Consider the following 27,132-nt stretch of genomic DNA (forward strand, 5'->3'; position numbering starts at 1 on the left):
TTACTAGCTTTAGATATTGCAGCTTGGCATTGCATGCTGTTATTAAGTCTATAATATACCAGAACCCCCAGATTCCTTTCCATTTCTGACTCCCCCAAATGTATTCCCCCCAGACAGTTTGAAGCATGCATGTTGTTAGTCCCAAGTGCATAATTTATCAATATTAAATGTCATTTGCCACTTTGCTGCCCAATCAAACAGTACATCCAGGTCTGCTTGTAGATTATAGACATCCTGTATGGATTTAAATCCATTACATAGTTTAGTGTTGTTAAACAGTAAAGGTCCCAACACTGAACCCTGGGGTACACCACTAATAACCTCGGACCATGATAACCTCATTCAGAGCATGAATCATTAATTACAACTCTCTGGATGGGATCTTTAAGCCAGTTCTCTATCCATTTACAGATTGACTTTTCTAAACCTATTGACTCTAACTTGCATAACAACCATCTGTGGGGTACAGTGTCAAACGCTTTAGCAAAGTCCAAGTACATTATATCAACTGCTATTCCACTGTCTACCTGTTTACTTACTTCCTCATAAAAAGAGAGTAAATTTGATTGACAACATCCGTCTTTCTTGAAGCCATGCTGACTTAATATTATAATATTATTTTCCAGCAGAAATTCCTCTATGTGGTTCTTTATCAAACTCTCCAAGACCTTTCCAACTATGGACGTTAAACATTTTTAACTACTCCATTATTTCTGTCTGCCATCACCTATAATAAAAGCATGAATTAAAACCTCCTCTGAATGTAGTAATGGCTTTTAGGAAACAGAAACAAATTATACTGTACTGAAATAGTACAGTTAAGGAGGAACTAAACTGAAAAACTGGCAAAAAAAGTAGTAGTTAAGTGAGAAGTAAAGTTGGATCAGATGGCTCATTATTTCAGAAAGGGACAGCCAATGTCCCTTTTGCATTAACACCTTCTAACTGCGTGATCACTCTGGGAATCTGTCAAAAAAGTTGAGCAATCCATGCACAGCTTAGTTTTGGTTTCAAGGATACCCAGCAATCATGTCCCGTCCCACCCTGTGCTTGCCTTGATGCATTGTGCAAAGCAGGAAACAAACGTGAAACAAAAATGGCTGTTTATCTATCTGTATCTATACAATGCCATTTTTGCTACATTTTAAGTATCTTTATATATCGGGGGAGATTAGCTTCAAACACTCAAACACAAATATTTAGGGCTCTTTGCCTATTTTTATTCATGAAAAACGTCAACTCAGATCAAAATACCAGGATTTTTTCGCAGGGGATCAGTGTCATTCAGAGCATGACAACAAAAGCACAAACTTTAGTGTTCTGGCACTCTCTGTGGGTTCCACTGACCTAACTTTGGGAGACCTTTTAGGCTCTCCCAGCATACAGGCTGTACATAGTTTGTCCACATGAGCCACCTGGTCTCAGGCTGCAATTCCCCTGATTCAAAGACAGGTGCCATTTTATCAATAGCCAGGTGCTTCAGAGCCATTACCAATTTGCGACCTGGAAATGGGATGGAGTGCCTGGCCAAGCCATTATTTCTAGGTCACATCAAACCTGTATTCTTAATAGAGAGCTGTAATTCTGCAGCAATACAACTACTCATGGTCCTATCTAGGCCATTTAATTGCTTTCCCAGGAGATATGGGGGATGGATGATGGCAGATATCTCTTGAATTTGGCATTACATATACAAAATAATACATGAGTTAAAAAAAAATAATGTAGGTAGAAACAATAATTGTCTAACATTAACATAAACTGATATTATTTTTATCAAGCCAATCAAGAATAATTAGATCTAGGTGATATACTTAAACCAATGACACACAAATTGACATGGTATATTCAATTTCATAATCTAAATACTAAAAGTTCTTATTTGTCATGTTGAAAAAAAAATCAATACACTCTTACATTTACAATTTTAAATCCATATGATGATCAGGTGTTCCACATTAGGTGTCTATAATAGTAACATCTTTAGGGCGGAAAAAAGTTGGCAGGACTGGTTCTATTTAAACCTTTGATAATAAGTGGTTGGTGTTCTCGTTGCTTATGATATGTGTCAATTTTATGCCAAGATTAAAAGGTCTCACAGAAGGAAGGTTGTGGGTGTCCATGTGTCTAGCAAGGGATTTAAAAAGATCACAAAAATATTTGAACTCAATATTTCACTGTAAGAGAAAATGTCTAAAAGTGCTCCAGATTGTAAGCAAGGACTGGCTGGTCCAGCAAATTCACATCAGAACCTGACTGATGCTGGAGGTAGTTTCAGAGAACTCCAAAACCCCAAGAAAAGTTAGCAAATCAGCTTCTTCATGGTACCTTTTAACACTTACCTGAAGTTTGGCTTGAAAGTATTTTGGTTTTGAACTAGGATTATTCTGGCTCTGGATAACTCATCCCTTGACGTGTATAAACTGAAAGATTCTGCAGTGTCTTGTTTAAGTTTAATTAACCACCAATGTATTCAAAATATTGCACAAAATTACTTAAATGGTGACAACTCAACTTTATTCATGTGCTTCTTGTTCTGATGACATTATTCTGAAACTGATTTTGGTTATATTTAGTGCTAGTGGCTTGGTTTCCACGGGATAAATTATGTTTAACTGAATTTGTGGGAAAAGTACTACTTTGGTAGACTGCTACTTAGATTCCTGCCATGTTTAAAAGACTTTAACCTCTGTGACGGTCTCAATAAAAAGTACTTTTAAATGTCAAAGCGGTACATTAAAAAATATTTATATTTAAAATTTCCTGCCTTCCAGCCGCACAGTACTGCCCTATGGTCGCATGCTCGCATGGCCCTGCCCAGCCAGCATCTGCGTCCCCTTGCCTCATGTCCCCAACGTTCACACACCTGGGACGCAGATGCCGGCCGGGCATCATCAGAGGAAGCAGATGCTGGGCATCGATGGAGGACGAGTCACACTAGGGGTCACTTAAAACAAAGAACCCCACTTACCCTGTTTCGTTGTCGTCTCTCGGCGTCCTGCTGGTCCCTGCAGCTCCTCTGCACACGTATTTTTTCTTCGATCTTCTCCCGGCGTGTGCAGAGACGATCTTCTGGGTTTCATCGGTGCGGGCGCGAGGAGCGGTGGGAAATTCAAATAATTTTGTATTGGATTCAATCAAGTCAATTCAAGTCCAATAAAAAGAAATCTTTATATAACATATATATATATATATATATATATATATATATAAAATATACATGCTACTGTACAGTTATATTACATGTTTAACTATTTTTTTAATTTGCTTTTTTACAGACTTTTCTGTTTTTTTCTGTTTATTATTAAATGTAATAAATTTATTTATTGTGTGAGTGAGTTATGCCTAAGAATTACAGGCCTACAATGTAAAATTAATTTTCATGCAAAAAAATGTAACGCTTTTTGCATGGAAATACGAACAGAATTAGAACGCTAGTGGAGTTAATATTTTTTAGAACACAGACTTATTGAATACAAACACTTTCAAAACAACATTTTATTATAATAAAACCTGTATTAAAAAATACATTTTACACAGTAATTCCCGCAATTCAATACCTTAAAAAAGTTTTTCTTATAAAAATTAGTCAACTTTAGACAATGAATTGTAAGTCTGAGGAACTAATGGCAGGAAGGCAAGAATAAAAAAAACAAGAAAAAAGTTTTTAAAATTTAAAAGAATGCTTACATCTTCACCTATTGATCATGTACACAGTCAAACATATGAGATGAGTATGCTTTAAAAAAAAATCTTCAGAACACTTTGAGTTGAATGATCTCTGCATCACTAATATTTCATGAACTAATCTTACATCTAGTTCAAAAAAGTCCATGATATGAAATCAGCCATCTTGAGTTCATGTTGTAAATGCTAAATTATGAAAATAAATCCCCTGAAAAAATGTTCATGAGAGTTCAATTAGCATTCCATAACAACATGGTGTAAAACAACATGTTGTATATCAACATATGAGTTAAAACGATCTTCAATGCATTGGAGGGAATGTGGCTGTTTTCTTTTTTTTCCTCAAAGTTTTTTTTTTACACTGTGGATGTTATTAATGAGGATCAAAAATAGAAATTTTGAAAAAGACAAGGAAGTTCGCAAACCACAGTCAAGCATAAGTTATTCAGAGCTGGGGGATGCTGTGGAGTCCAAATCATCTGCATCTTGCTCATTTGGTGATACCGGTTGTCCACCTTTTACGCGCTTCCATTTCATTCTTCGGTTCTGAAACCAAACTTTAACCTGTAAGCAGAATATAAAAAAAGGTAGGAAAAGGTAAGAAAAAAAGTTATTCTTTTTACATGCTTATGGAATAATATTAAATTGGTAACACATGTTTTGGATTAAATTAGCCAAGATTCATATATTTCTTACTTTATATTTTCTAAATTACCTAACTGGTCAAGAAAATTGGTGGAAACTGTAGGTGAACCCTAAATTTAGTGACATTTGCAGAAAAGGGTCTTACAAAAACAGAGTTATCTAACATGCGCCTATTGCTTTGGCCCATTTGGCCTCCTCTAAGATTAGGTTGAAAAAATAGGTAAGCATATAGCATCGTTTGCTATATCATCCTGTTCTAAGTTCATAGGATGTTTGGCCACTGATGTTTATTTTTTCATTAATGTATGACCTTTGATTTTCCTGTAAATAAAAGTTAAATGTATTTAATTTAGGGAAGACCAAGGTTAAATGAAGGCTACCCTGAAAACATTTGACAACCAAAAAATGGCTTTTTAGCATACACTTTACTAAACCACTTCTTGTAGATATTGTGACACCAATGCAAGATTGGTGATAGAAGGGAGGTATATTTGCCCAAGATTCCTCTCCTATGTGAAGTAGCACGTGGAAAACTGACCTGCGAGGTAATTAACCACCTGGGCGTTACACTGATGTCTAGATTTCTGTACCAAAAGTGGTACACTGTTTTTATGAAATCTTTTTTTTTTAATTGTAGACCTGTAACTTACAGAAATATGTCCGAACATACAATTATTTATATATTATATAAGGATTTCTTTGTATTGGGACTCAATACAGCTTTTTTGTATTGAGTTCAATGCAAAGGATTTTAAATTTCCCGTCCCGCCTCCCGCCCGCACCGACGCATGCAGCGACGTCACCGGGAAACCCCGGAGATCGTCACTTCACTCGCCGGATGAAGACAGAAGACGTGTCCGGAGGAGCTGCGGGGAGAAGGTGAGTCTTTTTTTTTAGCGATCGACGCTGAAACAGAACAGATCATCCCAGCGGGGACCAGGTAAGTGAGGCGATTTGAACAGTGAGAAAAGTTCGGGTTTATCGATTTTTGCAAATATGATAAACCCGAACCAAGTTCGGGTTTAACAGTCGGGTGGTTAATGAAGCAGCACTGGGGGTGGGGTTATAACAGAGCCAGGAACTCAGTCAGTCTCTCTCTGCCTGGGGACACAGAAAGTTGGTCTGTGTGAATGAACTCAAACCTAAGTACAAGGTTGCTGAAAAGCTTTGTTTGGAGCTGACAGGGAGAAGCCCTCCAGCTGATAGACAGGAAAGTCGGATGTATAGTAAGTGCCGGACAGGCGAGGTTTTCTTTTGCTATTTTTGTTATTTTATCCGCAACCTTTAAATAAACCTGACTACAAGTCAGCTTAACACCTTTACCTCAGTGTGTGATCTGAATTGGATGAATCAGACAAGTGTCCCTTGACCCCAGCAAAGGCGATCCTGAGCTTAACCCCTCACAAGTGGTGGAGGATGCGGGCGGCACAATAAAGTCTGAAAATGGATGAAGTGGTAAAGGCCCTGATACAGTCTACGGCAGCCCAGCAGGAGGCAACCCGAGTACAACAGAGCACAAATGCAACCCTGCAAGAGGCCAACCCCTTGCTGTCTGCACAGCTCGCCACCCTGATAAAGGCCACGAGTAGAGAACGTCAAGTCTTGCAGGAAGTGGTGCAGCATGTGGCAAGTCTTCCAGTGATACAGCCAGGAAAAGAGCAGACAACTATCCATGTGGGTCACTTTTTGCAAAAGTTGACAGCAGAAGATGATGTGGAAGCTTACCTGGTTACCTTTGAGAGGGCACCAGTGCGGGAGGCTTGGCCAAAGGCACGGTGGGCAGGACTGCTCGCCCCATTTCTTGCAGGTGAGGCGCAAAAAGCCTATTTTGACCTGGAACCTGAGGCTGTGCAGGACTTTGATAAACTGAAGTCTGAGATCCTGGCTCGGCTAGGTGTTATCCTAGCAGTCAGAGCCTAGAGAGTACATCAGTGGACATAAAAAATGGATAAGCCCCCACGTTCGCAGATGTTCGATCTCATCCATTTGACTCGGAAGTGGCTACAACCAGAGATGTTTCCAGCCCCCGACGTAGTGCAGCGGGTGGTCCTCGACAAGTTCCTGAGATCGCTACCCCCAGCTCTAAGGAGTCTGGGGGAGTCATGGGGACCCCAAGACAGCATACCAGCTGGTGGATTTGATGGAGCGATACTCTGCGGCTGAGGATCTTCTAAATAACTCTCAGCCCTCATCCCCACGGATTCCGGTAGTTCCTGGTAGGACTGTTCTGGGGTGTAAGGGAGCTGGGAGAAATGTTAAGACTTTAAATGACGAAGATACTGAGACTGTGGGATCAGGAGAGCCCAAGGTGTATAATTTTGGAGTAAAAAAAGGACATATAAGATGTTTTCGGTGTAAGGAGTTGGGACACATTGCAGTGAACTGTTCTATAACTACTGAACCAATGCAATGTGATGTTGCCTTTATGAAAAACCGCATGTCTATGTTTGCGCAAGTGGTATGTACTGCGGCAGGTTCAGACAGCGCGGAAAAACATTTGTGTGAGTTAAAAGTGAATGATCAAAGTGTGACTGCGCTGCTAGACTCAGGGAGTGTAGTAACTCTTGTGAAAGCAGTGATAGTGAATCAGACACATTCACGGTGACTTGTGTGCATGGGGATACATGTGAATACCAGACAACCCTTGCTTATATTACAATTCCCTATGGGCCAGTGCTTCATAAAGTGGGATTATGCAGGAGATGATTCTTGGGGGAGATTTTCCACATTTTTGGAAATTATGGGAGTCCAAGTTGGAACCAAAAAGAGGTGCACCGCAGATATTTACAGCATCAGATATAAGCCCAGAACCCTTAGAAGATTCCCCACTAGGGGAGGTAGTAGAGGTATCGACAGATAGCTCCATCCCTTTTCCATTCTCTGTTATGGCCGGAGACCTAGATGAGTCTGCGTCAGGGACAGAGACAGAAGGGGTGACACTTCAGGGTATGCCTGTGCTAGACGTTAGGAAAGACAACTTCCAAAGTGAACAAATGAAGGACCTTACCCTTACGCGAGCCAGAGAGAATATAAAAGTGGTAAATGGGAATCCTGTGGAGTCGGCTTCTAGGCTTGTTGTATCAGATAGACAAGAAGGGAGAGGAGGTGGTACAGCAGTTAGTGGTTCCAAAGCCCTACAGGAGAACCGTTCTGGATCTGGCACATGAACACATTATGGGGGGGCATTTAGGGATCCAGAAAACTACTGAAAGAATTTTAGAAAGATTTTTCTGGCCTGGAATGCATGGAGACATTAAAGCATATTGCGAATCCTGCCCTCCGTGTCAGATTACAGCCCCTATGCCCCATTTCCGCAGCCCTTTGGTGCCCTTGCCAATTATTGAAATACCCTTTGAGCGCATCGGGATGGATTTGGTTGGCCCCCCAATAAAGTCAGCTCTGGGTCACCAGCATATTTTAGTCATAATGGATTATGCTACCCGTTACCCTGAGGCCATACCTTTGCGCAATACCTCATCAAAGACCATCGCAAAAGAACTGGTCCATGTGTTTAGTTGGGTTGGTATTCCGAAGGAAATACTCACAGATCAAGGGACGCCCTTTATGTCGAATGTCATGAAGGAACTTTGCAGGCTTTTTAAAGTTGCCCAACTACGTACATCAGTCTATCACCCCAAAACTGATGGTTTGGTCGAAAGATTTAACAAGACTCTGAAACAAATGTTGAGAAAGGTGGTAGATAAAGATGGAAAAAATTGGGACTTTTTGCTCCCATATCTGCTGTTTGCCATAAGGGAAGTACCACAGTCATCCACAGGGTTTTCACCTTTTGAGCTTGTATACAGTAGGCATCCACGTGGTTTGTTAGATGTGGCTAAAGAAACGTGGGAAGCACAGGCCACACCGTACAAAAGTGTAATAGAGCATGTGTCACAAATGCAGGACAGGATTTCAGCAGTCATGCCAATTGTTAAGGAACAAATGGAATGGGCTCAAGGAGTACAGAAAATGATTTAAAATAGGGGGGCCAAGATCTGAACATTTGCGCCAGGAGATCGAGTACTAGTTCTCATCCCCACCGTGGAGAGTAAATTTATGGCTAAATGGCAAGGCCCATTTGAAATTATGGAAAGAGTGGGTGAAGTGAACTATAAAGTATACCAACCAGGTAAAAGGAAGCCAGAACAGATTTACCATATAAATCTGTTAAAACTTTGGAAAGACCTGCCAGTCCTGGCAGCAGCACATGCTCCACCCATAAATGCTGGGGCAACAATGCCTGAGGTCAGAATAGCCGAAACTCTGTCCGATGTCCAAAAAAAGGAAGCCAGACAGCTGGTCGCTCAGAACAGAGGGTTTTTTTCTGAAAAGCCAGGGCAGACACCACTCATAAAACACGATATCATAACTAAACCTGGGGTTAGGGTCCATGTCAAACCCTATAAGATTCCTGAAGCCAGACGAGAGGCAGTCTCAAAAGAAGTGAAAGAGATGCTGGAGTTGGGAGTAATTGAGGAGTCTCATAGTGAATGGCCAAGCCCTATTGTATTAATTCCAAAGCCTGATGGTACCATAAGGTTCTGTAATGATTTTAGGAGGTTGAATTCTGTGTCTAAGTTTGACGCCTACCCTATGCCACAGATGGACAAACTTCTAGACCGACTGGGTACAGCCCGTTACATTACGAGCTTAGACCTGACAAAGGGGTATTGGCAATTACCCCTGACGGACGCTGCCAAAGAGAAGACAGCATTTTCCACACCTGATGGCCTATTCCAGTATGTAACTATGCCTTTTGGCCTGCATGGGGCTCCTGCTACATTTCAGAGGCTAATGGACAGAGTTTTGAGGCCACATAGACAGTACGCTTCTGCTTATCTTGATGACATAGTAATACATAGTGCGGACTGGGAGACACACCTACTCAAAGTACAGGCAGTGAATGATGATTTGAGGAGAGCAGGGTTGACTGCCAACCCCAAGAAATGCAGCATTGGTCTAGAAGAAGCGAAGTACTTGGGTTACATTATTGGGAGAGGTGTAGTCAAGCCCCAAGTGGCCAAGATTGAAGCCATACAGAACTGGCCCCAGCCTGTAAATAAGAAACAAGTGAAGGCATTCCTGGGGATTACTGGCTGTTATAGACGCTTCATACCCAATTTTGCAACTATAGCAGTTCCCTTAACTGATCTCACCAAGGGAAGCAGGTCAGGGGTGATAAAAGGAAACGATGAAGCAGGGGAGGCGTTTCAGATTCTAAAGCGGGCCTTTTGTTCCCAACCAGTATTGATGACCCCTGACTTTAAAAAAGAATTTGTGGTACAGACAGATGCTTCTAACACAGGAATAGGGGCAGTGTTGTCACAGACGATGAATGGAGAGGAGCATCCCGTGCTTTACTTGAGTCGAAAACTAAATAGGCATGAGAGGAACTACACAGTGGTAGAGAAGGAGTGTTTGGCCATCAAGTGGGCTTTAGAATCACTCAAATATTACTTGTTTGGTCGGAAGTTTCAGTTAGTCACTGATCATGCCCCTCTGAAGTGGATGAACTTGAGCCGAGAGAAAAATAGCAGAGTGACAAGATGGTTTCTGGCCTTGCAGGCTTACAATTTTACAGTGGAACACAGGCCAGGAAAGTGGCAAGGAAACGCAGATGCGTTGTCACGGGTGTACTGTCTGTTAGTTTCAGTTGCTCAGTCCCACTTGCCTGAGCAGAAGGGGGGGGGGGGGATATGTGACACCAATGCAGGATTGGTGGTAGAAGTATTTGCCCAAGATTCCTCTCCTATGTGAAGTAGCAGGTGGAAAACTCACCTGCGAGGTAATTAATGAAGCAGCACTGAGGGTGGGGTTATAACAGAGCCAGGAATTCAGTCAGTCTCTCTCTGCCTGGGGACGCAGAAAGTTGGTCTGTGTGAATGAACTCAAACCTGAGTACAAGGTTGCTGAAAGCTTTGTTTGGAGCTGACAGGGAGAAGCCCTCCAGCTGATAGACAGGAAAGTCGGATATATAGTAAGTGCCGGACAGGCGAGGTTTTCTTTTGCTATTTTTGTTATTTTATCCGCAACCTTTAAAAAAACCTGACTACAAGTCAGCTTAACACCTTTACCTCAGTGTGTGATCTGAATTGGATGAATCTGACAAGTGTCCTTTGACCCCAGCAAAGGCGATCCTGAGCTTAACCCCTCACAATATATTCAAGCTGCTGTAGGCATAGGATAGGATAGATCACAAACTGCAAAAGGGGAGATTGGGGTCAGTTAGGAAACTGATCTAATTCAATGCCAATTTTTGTAGTAAAACACCTGCCCTTGCTCTGTTTCAAGAACATTCTGGCCTTGTCTTGCTCAATAAAACTTTTTTTTAAAATTAAATAAAATATAATAAAATTTAATAAATTAATAAAATTTTTTACTTTCATATCATCTGTGGTCTCTAATTTCTTAAAACAGTTTGCCAGAAACTGAACATACCTGTCTCTCAGTGAGGTCAAGATTAACAGCAATCTCATATCGCCTTAGCCGGGTAAGGTAATTATGATGAGCAAATTCAGCCTCTAGCTCTCGAAGTTGCTCTTTGGTGAAAGCTGTTCTTTCTTTTCTTGCTTTGTTGCTTGTTTCTGGCTTGTTTGTGGCATCTCCATTTTCTGCAGAAATGAAAAAAAAAATACATTTAATATTTATAGAATACAACCTACACCAGACCAACCATTACAAAGACACTTCATGGGAATTTTCTGAGCGCTCCTGTGTATCTTCCTAAGAACTTACTTTAAGTAGAAGTGTGTATTTCTTGACATGGATTGTTACATTGTATCAAAATACTGATATTGCTAGTAATTAAGGGTACTGGAAACAATTGTGAAATTGTAATTTAAAAAGCTGCCCCTCGCAGATGAAGCTAGTAAGTTAGTAAGTAAACTCACTGGTATTACCTGGTTGCCCATATGATAAATAGGTTTGTAAAGTGGCAGGGCTGTGATTAATAACAATAATACACCATGATGCTGTAAGCAATAATAAATAAACACGACATCACAAACTATGTCTACCCGATCTAATGGACATGATGTGTGTACAAAATATGGTTGTGAGGAAGGAAAAAACATATATACAAGGCTAAGAATGAAATTATTTTATATATAAATGCTAAGTGAAGGGATTGTAGCTGAAATAATATTTTTCTGCTGGCTAATGGATTTTGGGAAGTTGTTCCAAACTCAAACTGGTATGAGGTAAAGAAAAAAATCCTGTGGAATTCCCTGTTCCCTTGTTGCAAGTTTTAAGTATTGTGGCTCTTCTCTATAATAAGTAGCCACCAAATAATAAAATACAGAGAAAGGGTTTTAAATGAAAGAATGTTTTTAGGCCCTTTTATAAACTAATAAACATATCTTATGTGCTCCCTTTTGGTCTATTTATCATAGCATTTGTAATATTTCGTTGAATCATGTGAGTTGTTTGGTTGTGCACTGGATGTATCTTTTCCACTGCTTAAACAAATGTTGGCTGTTCATGTACTGTTCCACCGATATGTACTATTTCTTAAATAGAAGTTTAAATAGACATTATCTATACCTTTCTCACTGTTTGTGCAAGTGCCTATACTGTATTTTATATTAGGCAGCACCATGGAAGATAATTGATTAGCTTTTCTCAACCTTTTTTAAAATGGGGGAACCCTTGAAATACCTTTCAGGTCTTCAGTGAAAGCCTGCTATAATTACTATGTCCATGGCTCACAGTATATTAGTGTGGCAAACAGTGGGAAGAATGCATCTTACATTGCTGGTCATTGGGCAGAATGCTAAAAATATCATTAGTGTCACTTAAACTGACCTGAGAGGCAATTACTCATTGCTAAAGAAACCCCTAGCAACATCTGGAAGAACCCTAGTGTTCCACAAAACTTTGAGAAATAATGTGCTACATAAATCCTTATTAAAAATAAAAACTTGGTTTTAAAGAGGAACTATACTCAAAAAAACAAAACAAAAACACACTTACCTTTAATCCCACAGGGCAGACCAATCACTCTAGGGGTGTCCAGCATCTGGTCCCGCGCCGTCCAGACATTCCTCCCGGAGGTGATGCTCTGGGCGCTGCCATCTTCATCTTCTCTTCTTGCTTCTTCATCCTACATCACCCGACCCAGGCGTGAGATCGGGTAACTTAGGATGACTGCGCATGCATGAGATTGGCAGTCATCCTAAGTTACGCTTGGAAACACACTAGCAAATATTTACACAGAGGTTTTCCAGAAACTCTTGGAGAGCTACTAAATGCTTGGTTGCAATAAGCGCTCCCAATTTAATTAGGGGGCAGTGCTGCACCTTTTTTTTTTTAAAAAAAAGGGTGTTGCATCTAAAAGAAAAAAAAAAAACAGAATTTTTACCCTACATAAAAGGGTTCTCTACCCTTTTATGTAAAGTGTTAATTCTGAGTATTATTATTATTATTGTTACGCAGCGCTGTACATTAAATAAGGATTGCAAATGACAAACTAATACAGACAGTGATACAGGAGGAGAGGACCCTGCCCCGAAGAGCTTACAATCTAGTGAGTATAGGTATGCTTTAAGGTTATTTACCCAATCAACCTCCACAAATGGCAACAAAAAATTATCCAAAATTGTCTGCCCTAATATATTTTTTTCAGCAACAGATTATTTATTTTATATTCTGGTAAATATTTACTACTAATCTATCTTGCTACTAATGAACTATCTTGCTACTAAATTCCAAATCAGTGACATTCATTGTAAATTTTGCAGCACTTGAAGTGTGAAAATATTGGGTAAATACCATAGTGAGATGAAATTTCTTACTGAGTCTTCTAACGCAAGACTCTAAAATCAGAAGCCCAGCCCAGTACATTTCCATTAATTGTAATGTATAGCTATTAACTATTTTCAACAAGTTGTTAATTGTCTTCATGAACTCTGTATCACGTGTATATGCCAGAAACCTTGCACTGGGGAACACATTTTTTGTTGTGTTAGATCTTACACTTGTTTTTTACTAAGTTTTGGGTCGTGAATCTAGAAATTACCCCAGTTTTTGCTATCACATCAAGTTTTACGATACAGGGTACAGTCAATTTTTGTCTAAAAACATACAAATTTTACATATAAAATATATTATTTTTAAATTTCTTTTGTTCATACAAAGGATTTACTGTTACTCTGACATTTTATTACACTAAAACATTTGAAAATTAATCGGGTAAGCGGTAAAAATTTACGCTTTTAGCTTTTCCTGGAGTGTTCAGTGTTAGGACAATCCCGCCAGATACTCCAACAATAGTCAGCCATCATATGTACATCCCATCTACCCTGATACCGTCCTTCCATGACCTTCAAATCGATGGAATCCTTCACCTTGCTCATCACTGACTCCACCAAAGTTTTCTGGGAAGTTAGAAAGATAGCTATGCAGAAAAAAAAAAAAGAGTTTCTGGAAAATTTCTGTGTAATTATTTGCTCGTGTGTTTCCAAGAAAGTTCTTGACAATAACTTTGAATGATAATTAGGCATTATTTTCGACTTCTGACATTGTCCTGATGAAATGTTGATCTTTGATGAGCTGCTGAATCTGTGGACCATCAAACACACCGGCCTTTATTTTTTCAAATGAGAGGCTAGGAAATGCCAAAATGAGGTACTTGAAACAGTCTCCTTCAGTTGGCAAATCTTAACAAACTGCTTCATCAGACCCAGTTTCATGTGCAGAGGCTGGAATATAATATTCTTTCTATCAAGTGGCTCATGTAGAATGTTTGGATCACCTGGTTTTAGGGCAGATCTTGGAGGCCAATTCCTTTCCACCCAATGCTTCTCACGAGCTCCGGTGTCCCACATGCACAGATAACAGGGATGGTGGTGTATCTGCGTTGCTGATCAAGAAGGAAGCATACCATTTTAAGGTCAACACAGATGACCCAATTGTGTTGGTGATATTGCAACAACTGAATGACTCTTTGGGCCAAATTTATCAAGCAAAATCGGTTGGCCGGTCGCGCATCCGTATTAGCGAGCTGAAATGCGAAGCGATCGCGCTAGTAATCAACTGGATGAGATCGTGGCCAAAGCCGCACAGCATCGGCAGCTTTACACTGGCGAGCGGCATCAAAAGTCACTGTTCCTCTAAAAAATCATCCTTTCTAATGGCACACATATCACCCTTAGCCCTAAAAAAAAATGTTTGCGCTGTTGAAATGTTTAAAACATTTATGTGCGCCAAGAAAAACTTTGAGCTATCAATGAATAGTCGCCATTCAGTTGAGTTATAGATTGGAATTCCCAATTTCTCCATTAAACCAGGTATGTTATGGCAATAGACAAAGCCACTGTACGTTCCAAAGTATTGCAGAAATGCAGTTTCTCTGGATGGAAAGTACACTACCTTTGTTCCTTTTTCAAGTAAGTTTTTCCCACACAGTCTTGATGCTAGGAGTTCTGAAGCCTTCTTCGATAGTCCCAAACCACTTGCCAAATTACTCAACTCATGCTGATCAAATCACCTACGAACAGAGTCCTCTTCAATTTCATCATTGTTGTCACCTAGTTCATCACCATAATCATGTTCTTCAAGATAGGGTAGTGTAACGAAAACCGGCACAGGGATTTCATCTGAATGAGCCACTGGGCATATGGCCGATGGTATACTAGGATACTCTATGTTACATATATTTTTCTTGTTATATCGTGAAGTTTTCACTATACAAAAGTAACAGTCACTGAAATGATCTCCTGGCTCTCGCCAAACAATAGGTATACCAAATGGCATCTTATCACGTGTTCCTTTGACTGGGGATGGTGAAACTGCCACAAATATTACAAAACGAATCAGGGTTGTTGAGGCACTTACGACGAGAAATTTTCCTCCATTTTAAGAACTATTCATAATTCAACGGAAATTAGCTGATCAGTAAATATTGGCATCTAAAAGATGCAATGCCACAGCCCAATTCGTTGAATCAATATTCATATTTTGTGCAGAAAAACAGGACTTTTTAGGCATAAAGTAAAATTAAACAATAAATACTTTAATAGTGAACATTTCAAAACCACAATGAAATTTGTACAGTTGTTTATACAACATAAACAATATCACAAAAGAGTATTTTCATCACAAATTCTTTTCATAAATGCTGGACAAGGATCTCTTTCTAACATGTGGTCTCTTAGTTGTACTATTCTACATCGACGCATTTCAGGACTATAAAGTCGCTTCTTCAGGATGAATCAATAATTTAGAGACCTACAATTAACAAACATGATATATAATAAACAACATATATAACACTTCCAATTGTAAACAATATATAAGATATCAGTTTTACAAATCATTTTACAAATAAGTTTAACATTATACTCACTACTGTGCAACACTGATAACCAAAATGCAATAGACTACTTTATCCAGTTGGAAATTGGATCCCAGCAAAGAATGGAGAGTGATGATAGCAGCAAATTGAACAAGAGCAGCAGATGTAGTTGAGAAGCCTATTAGATGAATGGATGGATTTTGAGAAATGTTTCCCTAAGTGGCAATACGACTAATAAGTAGTTGGTTGAATAATGAACTATTAATCAACCACAGTAAGGTCATATCATTATATTAATACTTATGCTTAACCAGTATCACTTCATAGTGCTACCTTTCCTCAAAGTGATAAACATTCCAATATATCCTATGAGTAAAAGTAGAATCATTTAACATGGCCATAATTTAAAAGAAAATGGTATTCATACATATTTGGTCAGTAAAGCATCCAACTATTAGGTATAGACTCAGGAATAGACATATATAAGGGCCAAGAAAAAATAATTGCCAATTTAAGCAGCAGGTAAATATCAATGCTTGGCAGTTGGATATAGATATATATAAAAGCCAAGGAAACATAATTGCCAATTTAAACAACAGGCATATATCAATGCTTACCTGTTAATTTAAGATGAAAGTAAAAGCACAAGAAACCTCCATTGGAAATACTCTGTTCATACACTAGTATCCTACATGCTGCACTGTCCACGCTAAGCTGCTTCCACATACTCTCCGCTCTTATGGGGCCGCAGGACTGGTGTCTCACATGTGTAGAGACCCGCCTCTGCAATCACGTGACGAGGGTAGTGGCCACGCCTACAAATTCTCCAATGCATCATCCGATGCACTGGAGAGTAAGCAGGCTTCCCCTCGTTGACTGCAATTGGCAGGAAGGGGAAGTCCGCGATGTCAGCGGACACCCAGTACATGGCCCAGCAAAGGATCCATGTTAGCTGCCAAACAGTACAACACCAAAACCCCACAGTAAGGGTATACATGGTGGATAGTAAGGCAACAGAAAGGGGGTGTTCACCAAGTAGGTTACAAAGCAGGTTCATACAAAAGTATACCAACATATACATTATCAGACTTTTGATGTTTACTCATAGATAAGTGTGAAGAAGACACAGCTTTTTAATCAAAGTTACAATAAATACAAAAAAGTATACAGTACTTCCACTACTTAAAAAATAAAGAGGCAAAAGGGGAGGGGAGGGGAGGGGGGGAGGCAAAAGAGAGTGGAAGGGAAGGGCATGGGGAAGAAAGATATGGGAAAGGAAAGAAAATTAAAGATAAAAGGAAAGACACTGGTCAGTTCAAGATGAAGAGAGGTGTTTATAGTCGCGAAACGCGTCAGAATAGTAGAATAGTAGAACATGTAGAATAGTACTAACCAAGAGACCACATGTTAGAAAGAGATCCTTGTCCAGCGTTTAGGCGAAAATAATTTGTGATGAAAATACTCTTTTGTGATATTGTTTATGTTGTATAAACAACTGTACACATTTTTTTGTGGTTTTAAAATGGTTCACTAATAAAGTATTTATTGTTTAATTTTACTTTATGCCTAAAAAGTTCTGTTTTTCTGCATAAAATATGAATATTCGTTTTAAGAACTACTTGGAGCAAATTACAATTTCAGTGACCTGCCCATAAAGAAATAAAACATTATTTCAGCACAATATAAGCAAGGTGAGTCACTGGTCAAGATTGGTTGAGACACTCAGACACACTTAGATAAAACTACAAAATGTAAAAATATATATTTGGATCTATTTACTTTATTGCATTGATAAATAAATGTAACATATAAATGAACTTATATAAAAATATGATCATAAGAGTTAGCAAAATATATAAAGGTCTCTGTATGATAATATTTTTGTGTTACTATCCTTGGAACTCCTTGACATACTGCAGCTATCCTAATGGAATATTTTGTCTCATCTGTACTTTTTAAAACAACATTGTTTTAAGTGCAAGACACTCTTCACTGTGTTTTCCTCATGCTCACATAAAAAAAAAAACTTGCACACTGGAACACAAATGATCCAGCATCTGGATTCTGCAAAGTAAAGCTGAGCAAAGATCACACCTTACTGCTCGTAAACCCGAAGATAGTCATGTACCTTTAACAAAATAACACTTTTTGTGAAGGTGGAAAGAAAAAAGAGCGTAAAAAGATCAACAAATTTTAGAGGTAAAAAATAGTCTACCGTTACTTGAAGTACATAATAAAAATGTTTCTGCTTAAACCTAAACATAAACTAAATAAATGTGGAGCTTCACTGTGTTTTACAATGTCATACTTGGTAAAACTTTCTTTCCTAAATGATAGAAGAAAATGCTGGCTTTTTACAAAACACATACATTTTTATATTTTTTTTAACACCTCCAGGCATTTACCTTTCTCAGTTTTCCATCAATCCACCAATTTGCTATGACCCAATCATACTGTCAATAATGCTGCTTCATAGTCATGAAATTTACTTTTAAAAAGGTATTTTTTCACCAAGTCCAGTGAAATGCTGTAGTAAAAAGCACTTACCAAGTGTTCGCAAATTCTTACTAGTGCATTACTGAACATTATATTTGCCGTTATCAGATATGATGCCCAAATAAATGGCATTACAGCACTGCCCTTCCTATCAAACAAAAAAATATTCTTATGTGGACATTATCTTCCTGTCTTCAATCCATTTTATGAGAATTAAGGATCTTTTCCCTGCTAAATCAGGCACTATCTATATCGTTACACAATGAAAAACTTTCTGTTTGTCAAACGTTTTTTTTCTTTCTTCATAGAATGCAGCATATACTATGCATATTAAGAACGTCATTGGTGAAAACTGTCATTACGTCAGCTCTTTCAACACTTTAAATGGACAATATCTGAGCTGTATTTTACTTTATGATATCCAATACTGCCTTTTGAAGTTTAGAAATGGTGAGAAAAACACTTCAGAATGTAACGGTATTTCCTGCATGCAGCTTAGGTTTAGAAAGTTTTCCTACTACCATTTGTCTAATGTGTGATTACGTAACAAATACAGGAAACCTTAAATCATTACTCCACACAATAATGTAATTGTTTTTACTTTGTTTAATATACAAAATATAGTTGTACTATAGATTTACTATACTAGTACTGTGTACCATATACCACATTATAGAAACTCAAATCAGATGAGATTCTTTTGGATCCAATTCTAAAATATTTGATCCTTTTTTTATAGTATAGAGATAACAGGTACGGTTTTTTAACCATGTTATATATTGGCCCCATCTGCATGAAAAAATACCTTGTGTTGTTTCCATGTTACCTGTTTCATAATTTTATACAGCGAAAGTGAACTAGGATGTTAATGTGTGTCATTGTTGAGAAGGTGTGCATGAAACTGCTCTGCTCCTAAGTAAATAGTGGAAATTAAATGTGCTAAATTGTCAATTTAGAGCAGAACAATTATAAACAATATTAGAATAAATAGAGTAGTCATATGACTACAAATGTGATGTGATAACTGCTGGTATTGCACATTTTTTGGTGACCAAACAAATAAGAAACCTCTAAAGTTTTTTTGAGTTGGGGCAAGTCAGCATTTGACCTAAGGTTTGTAGTAGGTTGGTGCCAGCGTATGTTGAAAGTTCTTAAGTTATTTACATGATGAGACTAGTCACATGCACACTTTGTAGATTCTTTTGGGTGGTTTGATAAATACATTGATGTACTAATTAAATGACTCTGGTATCCAACCTGAAAGCTCTTTGGTAGATAGTATTTGGCCCTCAGGCTCCACGAGGCTATAGCCATTGGTTTTGCTCAAGAATAGTGAATAAAAATTCTATTCTACTACTAAAATATTCTACTAGTTTAGTAGCTAAATTACTTGGTTTACTATTTTGACATTTTCATTTTCCTTTGTCACCCATTCTACCCACTCTTTTTTTCTTTTTGAATTCCTTTTTTTTTCTGATGCTGGGAGGTATGACAGATGTGGTGCTAATATTTTTAGGGGAGTGTAATTGGATCTCTAACAGTCTCCTATAACATCATAACTTCAGTCTTCGATTGTCTCATACAGCATGTTTCTAGGTTCCAAACATGCCGGTAGCATATCTGCAATCCTTGAAATTCTCCAGTATTACCTGCATTGTCGCTGGCCATCCACTATAGTATGTTCAGGGAAATATTGTCTCTTATCATTTTCTGGAAGGTAACATACAGTAAACTTCAAGTTCTGCCCTTTGGTGATGTCAGCAGTCACACTTCAGGCTTCCTATATTAGGCAAATTAACCACCATTGGGTATTAGTTGCCAAAAGAATACTGACTCACAGAGTACTCAAGAACACTGACTGAAACTTATACACTGAAACTGTGATGTGGCTTTAGTGGATCACTACTATACCAATTTTGAGGAACCTGTGGCATTTAAAGATGTTCTCAGCTGGTCTGATATTATCTATGATGTTGGGGGTCTAGGTAAAATATTCCCTGCATGTGGTACCAAAACCAGGCCATCTGGCATCTCATTAGGAGTAGTTTACTCTACACTGGTAATAGAAAGAAACACATTCAAGGTCCATAGGTTTGTCCACTGCAAGAACAGCAAGCAATAATTTTTATTTTAGATTACCAAAATTAATTGGTGTGATATAAATTCTTCTTTGTAACTGTAGGTTATTGCATTTCGCATTGTGCCTCCTAAAATCTATATTCCTGTTGGAGTGAAGGTAAAAATTTGTCAGTATGTTTTGTTTAACTTTTTAGGAATGATTTCACAGCAATCCTCTGCCATGCACAGTTCCAAAACAGTTCATTGTAAAATTAAACAAATTATTCTAAATCGTTTTGTGGCCTTGGTCTCTGCAGCCCCGGGAGTGGAGGTGATGGAAACAGATAAATGAAGCGTTACTTGCCATATGTGTCTTTTCTGCCAAAACTACTATGTCAAAAAATAAAAGCACATGTAAAAAGGAGAAGTTTTCTGAGTAAGTGAGCTCTGGTTATTTATGTTTTGTTGACATTTAACTCTTTTGTTTACTTAACTCTTGTAGTATGGAGTGCTATGATAACATTCTGATACAGATGTGTCACTAAAGTCTTACAAACATCTTGGAGGAACAACATTCTAGCCCTGAGCTGATGCTTTCCTATTTTTACATAGGATGCTTAAGTGCAAAAATTTAAACATCTACAATTTATACTTTTATGACAGTTCATTTAAGAAGATATATGGCTTCAGCTAAATCTAGGGGGAAATATCAGCTTTTCAAGAAATGCTAAGGAAATGTTAAGGAAACTGCTCCAGTGGTGGTATGGGTGGGCAGAAGATGGTAAAGAATTAAATGTTGATTCAAACATTTTCCAACTGAATCCAGTGTGCAAAATGTGTAAATGTTGATCAAAAATTTGGTGAATCTTGGTCAAACACATTTTTAAATAGATCCCTACATTTCCTTTTTACCAGTTTTTACAAATTAAATGCAATTTCTGTGAGAGCTATTAGCACTACTAATGCTACATTTACTATTTTTATTGTCTTTTTTGTAACTACAATAAACATCTAGCATTAGTTGTCCCAGTGTTATTTGTGTAACAAGCACTCCAAATATTGGTATTGGTAATACTAATGCTAATGGTGATCCTAATATTCTCTGTATCTGAATTGTTAAAAACTACAATACAATTTTAATTAGTATATTAATTTTATATTATTATAATATTATATTAAATATATGTATTTTAAGAGACAATTTATAGATCTTACTTCTGTAAAATAAAGCACATGGTAATGTGAAAACAAAACACGTACAAGAAATGTTCCTTTAAAGCCACTTTATAGACCATATGTCAGCGGAACACCCTATAAAACCCGATGACAAAGGTCAGAGGTTTGAGTCAACATATAGTTCTCCTTCACATGTTATGGTGGCAGGATTTGTACGTAGTCTGGAATTAGAAACTTGTGCTTTCATGAGCTTGAGAGAGATTACACATGGCCTGTACTGCCATAAAACCTTATGTGAGAGACTTGATCTCCAAGTGACCTAGCCCCCTTCCACACAAATGGAGAGAAACTACTAAAAAGCTGTATTACCTTATTACCCTAATCACTCTGTCATATAACTGTTTGAAACCTGCAAGTATGTTTTCTAAAATAAGAAGATGTATGCTGCTCGATACAGCCTGCAATAAATTCACTCATCTTTTATAAACTTATCTATTAACCAAAACGGGAAAAGCTGCAAGTTTTATTTAGTAATTCACATTTCAAATATGTATTCCAAATGGCTATAAAGTAGGTTAGGGTCACAAGTTTTACCCGAAAAAAAGTGAAAATTTCAGAGCAAGTTATGAATAGTAGAAACCTTATAAACTTCTTGATTTTACATGGTATGTAACATGTAACAGTATTTTAAAAGAGCTGCTGAAACCTATACAAGTCGATTCAAAAGACAAGCCACTTGGCTACCATTTCTGAATGTTTTCACAAGGCTGTGTGGGCACCAAGTCCTGTCAAGTGGAGAATGGGTTCAGCAGGTACCTTCTCTTCATAGTCCCCCAGAAATAAGTGTATTTCAAAGGCTTTGAAAATTCTGAGAGGAATAACATGATGGAAGCTTAACGCAAAAGTTTTTATTGCAGAGGGAGAGGTAAGAACACACCATCAGAGTTTCATATAAAAGACCTACTGAATTTGATGATAAAAAGATTGAGCTAATCAGCAAACTTAAGCCAGTTTTGTAGGGTTCACTTGAGAATCAGTTAACAACTGAGGGTCATCTTTAAGGAGGCAAAACATTCCTATATACACCCTATTTCCCTATCCTATTTTTTCAGGACATAATCTTTATTCCATTATACTTGTTCTCCTTAATTCTTTCTGCCTCCATATCTCTTAGATCATCCCTCCATCTCAATATTCTTTCTTGATCGTGTTACATCACATCACCTTGCATTTCACTTTTTCCTATTTTACTTGCCATATCCTAATAGCACAATTACCTTTACCTGGTTTCATGTACCCTATTTTACTTAGCCATCTTTTCGATCCTGCCTTACCCACCATTCCTAAACCTTTTAGTCTATTCTCATGTATCCCTGCGTATTCACTTATTCAAACCTTCAAAACTTCATTCAACCTTTATGCTACTTACATGGCTGTCTATATTTTTGCTATGTTTTATAAGACATTTAATTTATCTTTCTACTATCCTTATTCTGGCAACCAGTTCTGTAATGTATTCTCTACCCTATTGCTAGGTGTATCCACACCTTCTCCTTACGTCACCCACTAACTACTGTATATCAAATGTTTCAGATTGCAGCTAATTTTACTAAACAGTGTGTTGGTGTCACTAAGAGCTAAGATATGCACCCCATTTACACATTACCTTGTTCTATACTTTATATTTTCCTTTGGAGTACAACATTTATATTTTCCTTTGGCGTATAACATTTTTTTATGGGTATTTACAAATGTTACAGTATAGGGGTGTTCCTTTAGTTATTTATTTTCTCTGTATTTTTTTAATAAATAACAAGGAAAACTGCTTTATTGACAATACAGAACCTGGTTTGTCTTTGGACTGCAAGGGTGAAGACTACTTCATATATGAAATATATTTTACAGGTAGCATTTGTTTGTGCAAGATATGCATTTGCAGTTCTTTTCCCCTTTCAGGATATATTTAAAATGCAGTGGTCATACACCATGCATTTGTGTTTCACATGCTTACATCCATAGCTGTAACAGCCTAATGCTTCTGTTAACAGTCCAAAACTAGGCATGATTATCTATACATATATATTTCATTTGATGTTCATGCACTGGTTGAGTATCTTTGTTCTAATCATTTGATACAGCTTACCAAATTAATAACAAAATACATGTATTCCCCTTTCTATTGTACATCAAACATTAGATCACATGCAGCTGAGATTAGACTATATTTATACAAAGGTACTAGTCTAAGTATAAACTATTATCAAACTAAAACAAATCAAATACGTGATGTGGACTGTACATTCTAGTAAGACTGGACTGGGTTTTTTTAAGGACTATTTTGAACTGCTGATCCTGTCAACAGTCCTGGCAAAAGAACTGTCACTTCCTTATTAAAATAGGTAAATTAATTTCTTTTAAAACATCAAATGTACCAACTAGCATTGTAAATATCTATCACTCTGAGGGGGAAAATAGGGGTTTTGGAAGGACTTTCATTAATCTTTTGGAATGATTGATGCTGGCAGTCACCCACTAAGAATATGGACCTTGTGTCCTGCGTGATTTCTGACTCTCTTAGTGAATCTGACACTGATATTTTTTTAGCTCTACTTTTTAATATTAAAGATCAAAAGAAGTTAAGGTTGGATTAAGTAATAAATTACATAAATAGACAGTTGGCAGGGAATAGATGTATGAAGACAGCAGATGATGTTTAACAAAATGGAGGATGAAGAAAGATAAATCTGGGTATTATTCACACACTGTTTCCATTTCTTTGGTGTAATTAACATCCCTCAGAGTCATCTAAATGGGAGCTAAAAGTCTCTTTTTTATAATGAACACGTTTCCTAAAATTTCTCTGGAGCTTTTAGTGGAAAATTCCAAGTTTTGGAAAACAATCAGAACCGTAAAATTCAATCTTTTATTTTAATAACTGCTGTAAAAATTCCTCTAAACACAGCATCCGAAGTGAGACAGGAATGAAATGGTCCGAAACAAACAAGGGAATAACTTTAAAATCCATTGTGGCTGCTGGATCTTTCCACGAGACATAAATGCATGAGCTCAATTTCATGTTAATAAAGGTTTGTAAGCTATGGTGAGTATAAATATTTAGGAAAAAATTCAAAAAAATCCCTTAAATATCTGCAGGAAAAAAATGGAAAGGAAAAGGTAACCTGACCTAAACATATTTATTATTCCAAGATTTATTTAAAATTCTATAAAACACAAAGATTGTGGTAAAAAAATGAATTGAGTCATTTCCATATCCATATCCCAAGCCTTAAATTATGCCTTGCACCATTCTTTAAAAAAAAAGTTTAGAACTTTTTATAAAGTTTATTAAGAGGCCTAATTCTAAAGAGAATGAATAGATGACACCATTTTCTGGCAAACATCTCATTTATAAAAGTTGCGATCAGCCAATGGCTTTTTAGGTGCTACTAGATTTTATAGTTCACCAAAAAAACAGCCCTGCGTAATATGTTGGTGTTTGATAAATAATGTTCAATAATATTCACAAATGTAATTGTGAAGTTTGTATTTAGTGCATATTTCCCCTTACTTCCTGTCTGGTAAGTGTCACAAAAACAGGTGAGCAAAAATCTTTGTTGGAACCCCAGACAGCAAAAAAAACATACAGGTTTTCCATCCTCCCCCATTCTATTCAAACGTTTTAAAAAATGGTAAAGATTTATTTAAAGCACAGGGTTTTTGAAAAAGTAGTAGAAATACAAAGCCAAGTGAATATTTTACTACATTATTGTCAAGTAATTCAAAGAGTTCTCATCTTTGCACATAACTGGGTGTTAGGTGTGCACAAAATATTTTTGTAGATCACCTCTGCGTTGTTCAAAGCTACAAAGAAACACAAACACAAATTTTAACTAGATTAAATTTTTCTTTTGGGTAGCTTCTATTAAATAGAACTCATACTGCCTAATAAAACTATAGAAAATGTTGCTGGAATATAGATGTATGGGATTATGCACTGGTTAGCTTTTCAAACCTCTGAAAGCGTTATGGTTACGTAACATAATTAACAAAGTAAATCTAAACAATGATAATAAACACAGATTCACCAGTAGTATATGACTGCTTAAAAGATATACCCTAATATAATATGCACTGTTGCTCGCTGTGTGCACTCCTTAGGATGGGTCTACTTGGACTGTTTCCCCAGCGTTTACCTGAGGCATGCCAATGATCTAATCTAAACCAGGGCGTTTTCACTGAGGCAAATTTTTGAGCATTATATATAACCCTCTTTGCAACATTTTAAAAATTAAAATGGGGGGTTAATATGAGTAAAGATGGGTAAACGCATCTATTGATTTCAATGGGGCATTTATAAATGCTTGAAATCATAATGGCGGTAAAGTGCATTAAAATTCGGCACTGACGTTTTTTAGCAGTGTAAAGGCAAGCTTTATAACACTTGTAAAAAAGCATAAAACACATACAAAACGCAGTAGGAACAATTACATGCATTTTTAAAACTGTCCGTATAGACCCAGCCTAACAAAATAAAGATAGGTGTATTCACAATTATTTATCCTGAACAAGTTCATTTAAAGGAAAATAAAACCTTTTATCCATAAATATATAAAAAGATATTCTATTATTTAACCAATAATACTAGCATTTAATATGAGCGGCTTCTATGTCGTTTTATTGCTGCATACTGCCTACTTTGAATTCTAAAATGAGCCCTATGACATCATCTGTCTAGAATGCAAGCCTCATCTGAGTACATTTGTTGACTTCGGTTTGCACAGATCTGTAAAGGGATTTCCTCAGCCTTAAAATATATATATTTAGGACATAAATTATTGGAACAGAGGAAACCAAATTCAACACATTTGAAAAACCCAATTCATGTTCTATTTATTTTAGAACTTATGTCAAATTTTAAAATCAGATTAATAGAAGAATCAGTAGTGCTCTCTATTTACAAAAAGCATCAGCTAAGAGCGTCTACATAGCAGTGGATTTAGTGTAAAATAATGATTTCATTCCATATAGCAATGCAAAAAGCTGTGATGAATAGAAATTCACAGGAACCAAATTTCCACTTTCACATTTGCAGCTGTCAGAATACCGTAAGACAAATATGTTATCTGTTGTTTGGGTTTACTGCACTGTAATCAAGTACTTTTGTATATTTTCACCTATTAAAAATTCAAATAAGATTATTTGGTACAGCAATCTATAACAGTCACACATGCTACAAGAAAGTCATTTCGGCCTTTCTAGATAGCGACATAACACTTTCAGTGATTAATTGTTGAATTTTAAAAGTTGAATTTTAGCCTTTCCTTTACTCTTCCACAGCTCCTCTCTTTTAGATGAAGCCCACCTAACTTTACATCCAGCATTATCTAGTCCTTTCCTCCCCCGCCTTACTGTCCCTGATACACAATTTAATTGGAATTCTTTCAATCATCAATGCTCATAATCAAATGTGGCCATTAGTAGAGTAACCCAAAAAATTACCAAGCTTAAAATTTGCCTTTCATGGATAACAAGGAGGTAAGGGCCAAAAATCAGTAAAAGAAGCACTGATGAGATGGGCTTGCTTCATATTTTCAAAAGTGTGGGAGGGATGTTTTATAATAGTTGAGTGAAAAGTATGTTGTAGTTTGACTACCCCATGTTGTAAATCTGAATATCTGCAACCTGGGTGAGCCCACTTACAGTGGGTTTGGAACCCTCTTTTTGACAGTGTGCATAGGGGGATCTGGTTGATTTAAATAAAATGTTGCTTTAATTTA

The 27,132-nt window shown here is 37.3% G+C and overlaps 1 protein-coding gene across 1 annotated transcript in view; it reads right to left on the minus strand.

Annotated features, from left to right (window-relative positions):
• Positions 1-3,483: 3,483 nt before the first annotated feature.
• The window catches only part of MEOX1 (mesenchyme homeobox 1), a 37,821-nt gene continuing 14,172 nt past the window's right edge, over positions 3,484-27,132 (minus strand). The window contains exons 2-3 of the mRNA XM_072413742.1: positions 10,771-10,943; positions 3,484-4,251 (exon numbers count right to left, since the gene is read on the minus strand). Coding sequence (XP_072269843.1) covers positions 4,129-4,251; positions 10,771-10,943 — 296 coding nt within the window. The 3' untranslated portion in view covers positions 3,484-4,128. The remainder of the gene's footprint in view (positions 4,252-10,770; positions 10,944-27,132) is intronic.

Source organism: Pyxicephalus adspersus, chromosome 6 (genome assembly GCF_032062135.1).
Source record: "Pyxicephalus adspersus chromosome 6, UCB_Pads_2.0, whole genome shotgun sequence".
Lineage (NCBI taxonomy): Eukaryota > Metazoa > Chordata > Amphibia > Anura > Pyxicephalidae > Pyxicephalus > Pyxicephalus adspersus.